This window comes from Leiobunum rupestre, chromosome 10 (genome assembly GCF_980474605.1).
Source record: "Leiobunum rupestre chromosome 10, qqLeiRupe1.1.hap1, whole genome shotgun sequence".
NCBI lineage: Eukaryota > Metazoa > Arthropoda > Arachnida > Opiliones > Sclerosomatidae > Leiobunum > Leiobunum rupestre.
In genome coordinates this window covers 12,485,164-12,497,735 of record NC_143393.1, presented here as the reverse complement: position 1 = coordinate 12,497,735, position 12,572 = coordinate 12,485,164, and the positions used below count along the sequence as shown (strand labels likewise).

The window sequence follows — 12,572 nt, the reverse complement described above, 5'->3', positions numbered from 1 at the left end:
AAGCGATTTAGCCTGCGAATTTTCGCGCGCGAAGGCTATGTGTGCATCCGCCTTTAAGGCGACTTTTGAAGCCTTTAATTCAGGTGGCCGGGTTACACTGCGTAGGAGGGTGGTGGCAAGCTCTGCATGCCACGCGATCCCTACACTAACTATTACCGTTAACCTCAACAAGTTTTTATGAAAGGGAAAACCGAAGAGAACGTTACAGTCGACTGTGCAACGCCGCAACATGCGTCACTATCCATCGCGTTCTCTTTTTATGGTCCTGAAAGTCAAAAGTAAAGACACCAACTGCGGTTATTCGAACAGTTCTGCCCACTATTTGAAATATCCAATATTTTCTACCGCCATTTAGGAATATTCGAGTATTTGAAAGTCGCAGAAGTTTTCAAGGTCTATACGAATGGACGAACCGAATATTCGCTTTGGTATTCGATCGAACGATTTGCTGTAACCAAGTATCATGCACATTTCTAGGTATGGGTAATTAACTAAAAATGTAGGAGTCTGTCGTGTCAAAGATTATATAAACCTCGTATCCTAGATTCGAAATCACGGCCTCACGCGTAGTCAATAGCGTTTACCCACTTCCTGCCGGAACACCGAAAAAATGAGCTACATTGTTACCATGGTAACCAACTAAAGATAAGACTACGGCCAACTTTGATGATGAGCTGTTCGTGCAAAAGCGCGTCATCAAAAATGGCCATAATAGGACTATGGAAGCGACGCTGGAGGCCGATTTTTCGGAGGTCACGTGCCGGAAAAAGGGTAAAGGCTTATTTACAAAAGTGTCAATCAGAAAGCTATCAGAATTCGAATTCATCTTAATGTTACAAAAACATCTTTTTTATTTGCTGTCAGCCGCTAGTCACTATGACGGGGCGCAATAAGCTTATTGTATAGTTAAAAAAAATTTCCTTTACAACCAAGTTATTTATTTTTAACTTAAAAAAGAAATCACTCGGTTTTAAATTAAATTAAAAATATGTACACTATTTCCTATCCTAACTGTACAAATACACTGAACTTTGATTGGAGGAAAATATAATAGATTATAACTTTCTTAGGCTTCCTTTTGAGCCTGTTTTTTGACTGCTTGAACGCATTTAGCCATTGTCGGAGAAGCACGGCTTATCGAATCAGTCATGTAGAAATCTTGTAACTCAAGTAATTGGGGCTGTAAGGGCTCACCGCTGAATTGTAATTGAATGTTCTTTGAAAATAAACATTTGAAATAAGAAAGATTGTACAGGGTGATTTCAAAAATTAATCATTCCAAGTAACCTACCTTAAATAACTCTGAACTCTGAGCAAAGTAGTTAGCTTCTTCAACAGTGCCGTACCTTGTTAAATGAGGCGCAATTTCATTCATTCTATCCCTAACATCATCTAATGTGTCATAGGGAAGAATTGTGCCAGCAAACTAAATAAAAAAATAATTTGGCAAATATAGTTAAGAGTTAAGTGTTCAAAGTTTTCTAAGAAACATATGCAAATCCCATACGGCTAATTTTTGTATTATCAGTCTTTTTCATGGTTACCATGCTAATTTTTGTACTACCAGTCTTTTCCATGGTTACAACAATGACCAATCTCGGAGATTTAAAAATAACCAACAAATTGTGGAAAAACTAAGCTATTTTTAGGAAATTATTAATAATTTTTTTAATTGCCAAGTTTTGTTGCTTGAGATATCTCTAGATATCTCAGCAGCCATGACTTATCAAAAATTGAAACCCTTCCAAACCTAAACATTAATCTTGTATTTGTTAAATAATGATGAGTTATTGCATCCTAACATCATTCTCAAATCTGAAATTCATTTTGGCCCATATATATATCACTATCAAACCAACCCCCAAAGTATTTTTCTAATGCAATAATTCGGTGATTAAGAGTTACTTGTTATGAAACTTACAGTTGTGTAATTACTCTGCCCCAAAACTGTTAACTAATATCATTATGTCACTTGCCACACTTAACCCGGTTAGTATATATAATTACTTCAGAAAGGGCTCTGATAATTTTCCAGTCTTCCCTTGACAAGCCAGGTCCCGTAATTGCAACGAATGTTTGTTGCGCCCGTCCTTCTGTATTTACATAAGTGCCTTGTTTCTCCGTATAAGCAAATCCTGGTAACACAACATCAGCCATTTCCGCTCCTTTGTCACCGTGATGACCTTGATAAACAACGAAGCAATCTGGGGGCAAATCAGCTCTGGTGATACACTCCTCATCGGCATCCAACAAATACAACAATTTAGGTGGGTTGTTGCGGATGTGTTCCACACCAGGTTTATATCCCACATCCAGAGCCGCAACTTGACTGGCAACCTGCCAAATATAAGGAAAAAGACAAGGAATTAATTGAATCTACCATACCAAGAATATATACATTTATTATTCAAGTTAACAAAGAATATGAATCCACAACTATAGTCTACTCAGTTTTCATGATTGCCAGAAGATAATCTCAGCCTGCACAGAGAGATAATCCAATCTTAACAAAGTGTTTTCCCACCTTACCGAGAAAAAGTGGGAAAGATTACACTTGCATGTTTAATTTGTTTATTCTTCTGGAAATCACTGTTAGGAATAAAATGCAGATGGGAAGGCGGTTCTACGAAACCCTTCTGTTTAGAATAACACCAAAATATATATAATATAATATTGCAAATGTGTATCAATTGATCTACAGTTTAAGGATGCACAGATATATCGGAATATTTTTCTAATACCAGTATCGGCCAATATCAGCTTTGGTTAAGCCGTTATTGGCCGATAGAAAAATATTTTTAGAAAAACATTTAAAAATACGAAAATTCTCGATTAACTAACTTCATAAGCTATAGATCCTACCTTTTTTTAGACACGGGGTTATGAGTGTAAACAAATAAAAACAACGATATTCAATTTGTGATAGAAAATATGTATCACGTAAAATGAAAAGAAACATATTCAGATATGCTCTTGCAAACTTTTTTAAAGAAAAAAACCGTCTTTTACAATGATTTTAATCATATACACTACTGTTATGATTGATGACTTTGTTAATATCAGCAGATATATCGGCCATGAATAGCTGATATATCGCCTGTACCCATATCAGTGCATCCTTAATAAAGTTACGATTTCAAAATTATCAGACTAATCTACAGTTGCGCCTCCAAAATTTATTACTAACACAAGCAGACAAAAAGGAATTAATAGTCTAATCTGGCTTCACTCAGTTAATTACATAAATCACCAGAATTGCGCTAATCAGAAAATCTATCAATACTTACTCTATGTAGAATATTCAAAATTCGCCAGTTGTCAGAACGACTAGCCCTTAGTTTCTGTGCCAATTGATTAACTGCACTGTAAATAGATGCCCCATCACCTCGTTGAAGAATCACGCTTCCCACAACTATGAGTGGATTTTTGGCATTGGCTAAGCGCTATAATAAGAACAATTTTTTTCACTGTAAAATATTAAAATTTTATGAATTTGAATTTACTTTGCTAAATTCGTGCTGTCCAGAAGCAATATCCTTCAAAATGGAAGGCGATTCTCCTAAATGCTGAAGTATAACAACCATTATTTCGGTTACCAAATTGCAGCTCTCAGAAATTAATTACTTCATAATCATAGCGCAAGTCAATGGGAGTGCCGATCAAGGCCACGTCTAACTCATTATGAATGAAAGCTTTTCGAATACGGGCATTAAAGAGTGGAGCTTCAAATCTGGGATTGGTACCGACTAGAAGAATTAAATCAGCCTCTTCAACTCCACTTATTTTTGAATTCATAATGTAGTTGGATCTGAAATCCGTTCTGGAATATAAAGAATTACATTAAATTTAATATTTATATTCAATACACACACCATGTTCGTATAAAAATTTACCCAGATCCATCCATTGGAAAAATTTCTTCTGTACATAATCCTTCACTTCCATTACGATTTAACAAATCTTTTAACGCAACTAAACTCTGAAAAATTTCAATGGGATCATTTAAATTATTTAAAATTAGCAATAAAAAGGCTTACTTCAGCATCAACAAGTCCTCCAGCAATAGCCGCAATTTCTGAACCATTTGTATTTACAAGCTAAAAATAAAAGGAATTAGTAGTAATGACCTTTGACAGAATTCTATAAAGCCCTTTTTGAGGTAAGTATGAAAGATCCAATACCCGCTTTGTTATACATCACAAACAACAAATTAATTACAGAATAAAAGCTCTGAAGATAGAATTAGCAATAAGTACAGTTGTTTTAAGTGCCTATCTCATGGCGCCGTTGCGCATTGTAGTCAGGCCGATGGTTCAAATAACGGTCACAAACAGAACCTATATATTTACAAAATTTAAAAGGGTAACTAGATAAAATCCAAAAAAAAAAACTCTTAAGTAGCTTATAACAAAATTTATGCACTTTTAAAAAATTTAATATGTTAATTATTTAGTTGCGTCAGAGCTTTGATTGGAACTAAATCAACAAAAGTGTAAGCTACACTTACTATTGTGTAAGATTACGTTACAGTGTAATAATAGCATTACTTCTCTTCCACACTGGAGCTCAATTGTTACTCAATTTGACTGTTTTCATACTTCCCCAAGAAGGTAATTATATACTTCTGCTCTTGTTATAGAAAGTTTAAAGTTTTATTTTACTCTATGAGCCACAGTTAATAAAGCATCTTCCCAATCGCAAACTTCAAGTTCTCCATTTTTGTTTTTTCTCATTGGGTTAGTAAGTCTCTGGCGTTTCAATCCGTCACATGCGAACCGACTTTTGTCAGACAACCATTCTTCGTTGATTTCCTTCAAAACAATCAAAAAATAAACAATTGTAAAGATGTGCAGTTATTAATTAAAGCGTACTTCATTCATTCGTGGCAAAACCCTCAAAACCTCCCCAGTTCGGTGACTGACCACAATATTACTTCCAACAGCATCCAACACATCCACACTTTCAGTTTTACTAGAAAAGATTTATCATTTATAATTATTAATGAGAGGTTATTAATAGAGGTGTGCGAAGTACTCGAAATAGCTATTTCTAGAACCCAAACGAGTACCTAAATACTTTACCAAGGCTGAGAAATTACCCAAACTGGACACAAATTTTTAAATGAAAACCTTCATTCCAAAATTTGGATCTAATTGATGGAGCTTAACTGATAATTTTTAAAGTAGGCAATTAAATTGTCTAAAATTATCAATTATCATTTATTAGTTTAAAAATTATACTGGTTTTCATTATTTAAACCACTTAGGGATAAATAGGGACTCTAATTGGGCTCAAAACCATTTTTCAAGACTTAAGGACTAGAGTCTTGAATGAGCCCAATTTTCAAGAACTCAAGACTCGACTCGAAACCCAATAAACAGGACTCGCACACCCCTAGTTGATAACCATAGTTATAACCAAAAATTCCTTTTTAAATGACTTGAGATATACATATTACATGTTCAACAATCAATAAATTGAAACGAACCGAGTTTCCCAGGGTCTAGCTGTGAATGCGTACGGTTTAGATGTTAAAGCCCCAACCGGGCACAAGTCAATGATATTTCCACTCAGCTCTGACATCAACATTTTTTCGACGTAAGTTCCAACTTGCATGTCACTGCCTCGTCCAGTGGTTCCAAGGTCATCAACACCAGCTACTTCACTCCCGAAGCGAATACAGCGTGTGCAATGAATGCATCTTGTCATAATTGTTTTAACTAAAGGCCCGATGTCTTTATCTTCAACAGCCCTTTTACCACTGAAATTAACATCTTCAAACCGAGAACGATCGCTTCCAAATGCCATTGATTGATCCTACAAAACCAAATAGAAACATAACTCTTTGAGAAAAAGAGTATTATTTCAAAGTCATGTACTTGCAAATCGCATTCTCCTCCTTGATCGCAAATAGGGCAGTCTAATGGGTGATTCATGAGTAAAAACTCCATGACTCCCTCTCTAATGATGATTTACAGTCAATTCAATGAATTAAAAAAATATTTAAACTAAACAACCTTGCTTTTCGAGTCATTTCTGAGTTCGTTTTAATTTTCCATCCCTTCATAACTGGCATTGCACACGCTGCTACAGGCTTCGCAGCCTTTTCAACTTCCACCAAACACATTCTGCAATTACCAGCTACGGATAGTCTTTCATGATAACAAAATCTGGGGATCTCTACCCCAGCCAATGCAGCTGCCTTAACAGAAACAAAGATATATTTCAAAATTATATCAAGTGACAAAGTTAAACAAAAAGCTAAATCCATACTTGAAGAACTGTTGTTCCAGGTTCAACCAATACCGGTGTATCATCTATGAATACTTCAATTTTCTCTGGTGCTTTAGCCACTGTGGTATTTGCTCGATTATTAACAGGTTGAACAGCACCGGCAGCTCGAATTGGACTGCCAGTCAAAGGACTAGTCAGAGCCTTCTTTATAGTGATCCGAAACATGTTTCTGATTGTAAATTTCTTATCAAAACTTTATTAAAAACAACAAGAATACCCAGTGCCGCAGGCTGAGCATGGGTTATGGAAAAGTAGGAATCTGAATATGGTGGTCCTTGGATCCTAATACAAAGGCTTAAGAGTTATATGACTTAAATGTTCCCAGTAAGAACCAGTAATAACACTTCGCCTTTGACATTTAATACATTGACTTACATTTTCAAAAATATAAAAATTTCAATAATAATACTCTAATTCTAAGATTTATTTACCTTTTAACTGACACGGCACGAACCCAACTTCTATTTTGCCTATCAAGAGTAGGCTAAATGACGTACAAGGTCATCTCGACCTCAATGACCTCTGGTGGGACATCTTCAGTCTGTCATTTGCCGGGAAATTTGAAAGCACAATACAGCCTTTAAATAGACCATGGACCAAGAATTTAAGGGTACTCACTTTTCTTTTACCGATATTTTGACACGGCCTAAATCTGAAGACTAGTACATCAGCCGCAGCTTTGAAGCGCCTCCAGAATTATGTTCAACTATCACTGTGTGCATATGTAACATAATTACTCATAAGTATGCCACTAGCTCTATTTTTTCACTAACGGTTTGTTTCACAGATATTGCGTCATCCGTACCCTACGTAATATTTGACGTCATCGAATCTCAAATGCCGATAATGCCGTCGCTCAATTAGCTCTACTTCTGATAAATCGACGGCCATTATTTTAGTAAACAAACCGGTTTGAACAACCAAGGGTTAGGAACTTAAATGAATTACAATATACTGTCAAGTGCTGTTAATGCAATTAATAAAGTTCTCGGAGACTCACGTTCTAAAATAAATTTGCATTGTCAAATAAAAGAAGCAGGTTTATTGGAAAAAATAGTTGAAATTCAGATTTAGCTTTTCTTGCGCATCTACAAGGTTGGAATCTTTGCAGATTCTTTTGAGCCTAGGACCATGGACTAATTAACAACATTAATTAGTCCATGCTAGGCCTAACTCTTCTAGGCTTGATATGGGTTTTAATTAGAGGCTTGCGCCGCCGCTAAACGCCGCCGCCGCCGATAAATTTGAACGCGCCGATCGCGCCGCCGTCGATTGCTCAAAAATCGGCGCACGCCGCCGCAGCCGCCGCCGCCGATACTAAGAACGGCGCGCCGCAATTTCTTTTTTTTCTTTATACACTTTTTTTTGTATATTAAGCTTGGTTTTCATTTACGCGAAAATAACTACATTTGAACACGACGTCGAACGTCAAATTTTGTTTTTCGGATTTCGGTCGACGCAGAGTAATAGCATTTTCACTTAGCGTCAATAGATTCGAGCATTGCTATCTTGGCTATAGAGAGAGTCACTAATATAACCAAGGCTTATCCACATTTTAATTATCTTTAAATTTAAATGTTGCTTGGTTTATCGATATGTTTTCGAAAATTACATTATAATAATCAGTGGCGGACTGGGTCTAATATTTTTTGGGTTGCTAGGGGACTAAGGGTCCCAGCTTTAACAACTATAACGCTACCATGTATACGGAGGCCCACTTCATGAACGGTCCATGGGATCCACGCCATCGGGCAGGTTACCTCTATGGCCAATCCGAGACTGATAATAATTTTTTACTTTAAATTCAATAAATGAAGCATTTGATATACTGCATTTTAGGCGTCCAATACGTTTATAAAATCACATCATGATACCTTAAATTATATTTAAATGGAAAATAACATATCAAAATAGCAATATGTATGCGAGGGGCAGTTCACTCCCATGATTAAATCTGCGCTCTTGGCCGATTAAATCATGATTAAAATGATTAAATGGATTAAATCAGGATTAAATCACGATTAAAATGATTAAATGGATTAAATCGTGATAAAATCAGGATTAAATCACGATTGTGATTATGTTGATTAAATCGCGATTAATACGATTAAATCACGATTAAGCCGATTAAATCGCGATTAAGCCGATTAAATCGTGATTAAGCCGATTAAATCGTGATTAAAAAGATTAAATCTCGATTAAGCTGATTAAATTACGTTTTGAGAATAAAAGTACTCGGAAAAATTAATATCATTTCTTATAAAAAATCGTAGTTTCGTCTAAAATAAAATATAGTTTATTACATTTCTACTTTACGTGTCCCTCTGAATTTTAGACGGCTCGGTTTTAGAACTTTACATTCGATCGTTCGCGTCAACGGAATGATAAGTTAGAAAATTCCAGAAAAAAAGCGGCATTCCGATTTTAAACCTTGAGGAGCTTAGTTCGGCATCCATCGATACATTATTATATTGTTTGGGTAAGTTTATATAGTCCTAGTCGATAATTCAAAATAACGGTCAAAAATGCCGCCGATCAGTTTTGTAAAATATTTTCGGTGGCGTAATCGTCGGCCATTTTCGGTATGGAGATACCATAGAAATCTCATAGGTAACTAGAATGCTGCCGCCTACAGCCGAGCTTGACGCCAGTTCGCCTTGAACCTTCAGCCAATGAGAGGCCGTAGAGTGGTTCCGCCAAGGAGGATAATAATCCTCCTGGGTTCCGTTACTATAGCGGGAGATAGGTGACGTCATTCTCTCCAGTGACATTAAATTCTTGGCAGAACCGCTCTTTGAGCTCTGATTGGCTGAGATCTGGCGTCGTCTGCCACGGCGTTTGGGCCATTTTCCAGTTACACGGCAGCATTCTAGTTACCTATGAGATTTCTATGGGAGATACAGGCCGGAAGGCAGGCAAGGCTGCCAGATTTCGATAGATCGAAAACGGCCAACTCTCTCAAATGTTTTCGTTTTCAAAACGAAAATTTTGCGGCGTAGCTATCGACTAAGACTTAAATTTATATTCGTTAATTTATATGTAATGAAGCCTTTTATGCGAGCTTTTATGACGATTTTTATGATTAACACCTGTTTTTATAATTGTTTAACCGCAATATTTCAATTTTCTCGCGGAATTGGGGCATATTATTTTTAGATTTAAATACTCCAAATTATAAACGTCAGTAAAGTTAATTGGTTTAATTTTATCGATGTAAGATTAGATGGCGATACAAAAAAATTATTAAAACCTGATCATGATTAACTAGATTTAATCATGATTAAGTCTATTAAATCGTGATTAAAAAGATTAGATCATGATTAAGTCTATTAAATCGTGATTAAAAAGATTAGATAATGATTAAGTCTATTAAATCGTGATTAAAAAGATTAGATCATAATTTGGTTGATTAAATCATGATTAAAAAGATTAGATCATGATTTGGTTGATTAAATCATGATTAAAAAATTAGATCATGATTAAGCCGATTAAATCGTGATTAAGCCGATTAAATCATGACTAAGCCGATTAAATCGTGATTAAAAAAATTAGGTCGTGATTAAGCCGATTAAATCTGGATTAAATCACGATTAAAAAGTTTAATCATGATTAAGCCGATTAAATCTGTATTAAATCATGATTAAAAAGTTTAATCATGATTAAATCGGATTAAAAATTTAATCGTGATTAACTCGATTTAATACATTTAATCGGATTTAATCCGATTAAATCTGCGCTCCAAAAAGGAGTGAACTGCCCCTCGTATGTATGTTCACCGTGCGATGATAACCTTCGGGAGCAAAAATGATATTATTCGTAACTCGGATTTATTTCTGATTGGAAGGCTCAGAGCGTCAGTGGCGTAGCCAGAATTTCGTCGAAGGGGTCTAAGAATGTGTATATTAAGAGGGGTGTCGAGAAGGGGGTGCAATTTAGTATAGTCAAGGTAGGCCCAGGGGGTTGACATTGAACCCTCCTTGTCTACGCCACTGCAGAGCGTTATCGTGGAGCACGACCAAAAAAATAAAAAGCCAATATCGAGCCTTCATCCGAATTTCGATCCGGCATAACTGCAAATAATTTTGGATGTCGTTTGACGTCAAGCCAGTGGCCTACCTCTGAAGGACCGTGGACTAATTAATGTACTTCGCACATTAAAACATTAAAACAAACGTTTTACAAATTGAGCCAGTCCCACGTGTTTTTCAGCTGCTCCATGGTTAGGCCATAGAAATCTCATAGGTAACCCAAAATTGATGGTAGAGGGGGTTGACAATCATGGGGAAAAACATATGTAAACCTAGCATCAAATTACCTACCACATCGCTATTTTGAAGCTCGGTTTACAGATGTTTTTCCCCATTGTCAACCCCCTCGGTGGTGAAAGTTTCGTTGTGGACCTCTCCCGGTTGTTTTATTTAGATTTCCTCCATACTCTTTGCTTCCAGGACCTACCGTTTCGCGGGACAGTATTTTTTGAGTTGGAGAGTTAGGCCAATGGTTAGGTCTAGTAAATGAATTTAATCAAATCATGTTGGCGCCATCGATCGTGTTATTGGAAAACTAACCCTTAACATATTTTGCAAAAGTGTCTGCTTATAGAAACAGATGGCGCCAACACGATTGGATAAAGTTGAAACTTAAGCCTAATTCTCCTACTCAAATATTACGTGTCCCGCGAGTCCCAGATTTGTTTGGATCTCTATTTATTCTACCTCATTGGGTAACCTATGAAATTTCTATGGGTCAGGCTTAGTTCATTAAATTTTTTAAGTTTAGAAATTAAAGGGATCCATCACTCACAACAGGGGGAGGCATAGGGGTAACATAAAATCCAGACTTGCAGTGTGCTTCAAAAGAATCAAAACCAGTTTTTTTGTGACCCCTGTTGTGAGTGAGGGATCCCTTTAAATGGATTCCAATAAATTTGATTAAAAACCTCAGCCATACGCCGCTTACCGGTTATTTTTACTTAACACAATGGTTAATTACCATTACTTAAACTTTTAAAGGCCAAATTTCAAAAATAAAAGGTCAAAAATTTACTAAGCCTAATCATTTAACCGACAACAAAATAGACCCATGATGAAGGTTGGGGGGGCCGAAAATTAACATTTTTACCTGGCAACTCAGCATTTCGACGGAACATCCGTTTCCTTACTTCTGCCTGTATATTTCAGTGGCTCAAAACGTCACAAACAGGATGCTAAGTCCATAGGTCTCACTTAAAGGGCAACGCAAGCTCTGTGGCAAAAAAAAAGAAAAGCACCGTGCTTTTTAACCCCCTACACCCCCACTCGGTATTCCCGAGACCACGCAGAGTTTACCGTAAATTTCGCATTTTGCATACACAGTCACACAAATGCCAGCTCACTTGCGTTGCCCTTTAAGCCTCGTCTGCTGCCCCTCTTTTTTTTATGGTCGATGGGGTCTATTGAACGTGAACGCTCCAGCTTCTCTACGAAACTACGCCGGTAATCGACTTCAGCGACGCCAAGTTTGTCCACATTGAACTAAAATTAATCGTGATTTACTTCTTGGTGATTTAGGCAAGGACAGTATCTACTGTCTATGATTTAGGAAAGATGTTTTATTTAAGGGCCTATACACTCTTTTACGCGCGTCTTTCCCCCCATCAAGGACCCTCCCACGATTGGCTCCACAGGCAGCTGCCATAGACGTACTGCACGAAGCTCTACCGTGGAAAGTTCTTTCCCCCAAAACCCGTTCTCTCGCCTGTAGCACGGTAATGGCGACTCCCATGAAATATGCGCGTAAAAGATACTATACGGAGTAATATTTTCGAGAGCCAGGAACTCCAAATTACTGTTTATATGGTGGTTGTTGAAATAATGTAAACGTTTAACTTGTATGGTATGCTAAAAGTTTTTCCCTTTAACCAGGGAGCTTTTTTTACATATTAAGGCTAAGCAAAAATACGACGTTCTTTTTACAGATTGAAAGTTTCCATTATTTTAACAAGCACAGTTTTTTTTTCTTTTGACCCAAGGCACCAATAGCTGATTAATCAGGGTGAGATAAGTCAAAGATAATTTAAACTCGTACCCTAGATTCGAATACTGAGAGCTTTCCCATTGACAGTTTTGTTACGAAGCGTTTACCCTTTTCCGGCACGTGACCTCAGAAAAATCGGGCTCCATCGGTTGCGGTAAGGCGCAAACCATTGAGCGATTTTGTTCTGAGTTCCAGAGGGAAGTGGGTAAACGCTATCGGCAACGCGCGAGAGAGTGATTTCGAATCTAGGGTACGAGTTTAAA

At 36.8% G+C, this 12,572-nt stretch overlaps 1 protein-coding gene across 1 annotated transcript; it reads right to left on the bottom strand.

The window, feature by feature from the left end:
* Positions 1 to 916: 916 nt before the first annotated feature.
* On the bottom strand, positions 917 to 6,835 carry ND-75 (NADH dehydrogenase (ubiquinone) 75 kDa subunit). The gene is made up of 15 exons (XM_090160076.1): positions 6,726 to 6,835; positions 6,274 to 6,463; positions 6,018 to 6,202; positions 5,880 to 5,961; positions 5,489 to 5,817; positions 4,872 to 4,971; positions 4,662 to 4,811; positions 4,038 to 4,097; positions 3,894 to 3,979; positions 3,625 to 3,820; positions 3,504 to 3,566; positions 3,288 to 3,443; positions 2,008 to 2,337; positions 1,292 to 1,426; positions 917 to 1,216 (listed from the first exon to the last, which is right to left on the bottom strand). Exons 2-15 carry the CDS (start codon positions 6,457 to 6,459, stop codon positions 1,067 to 1,069), a joined length of 2,208 nt encoding a protein of 735 aa, XP_090016202.1. The 5' UTR covers positions 6,460 to 6,463; positions 6,726 to 6,835; the 3' UTR covers positions 917 to 1,066.
* Positions 6,836 to 12,572: the final 5,737 nt, after the last annotated feature.

What these genes read in the sequence shown, in the direction of transcription:
- ND-75 (XM_090160076.1), bottom strand. Translation starts at nt 6,459, where the DNA reads ATGTTTCGGATCACTATAAAGAAGGCTCTGACTAGTCCTTTGACTGGC. An exon ending in TTTTGCCACGAATGAATGAA is followed by an intron (nt 4,812 to 4,871) that starts GTACGCTTTAAT and finishes ATTGTTTTGAAG; the next exon opens with GAAATCAACGAAGAATGGTT. An exon ending in TTTTGAATATTCTACATAGA is followed by an intron (nt 2,338 to 3,287) that starts GTAAGTATTGAT and finishes TATATTTGGCAG; the next exon opens with GTTGCCAGTCAAGTTGCGGC.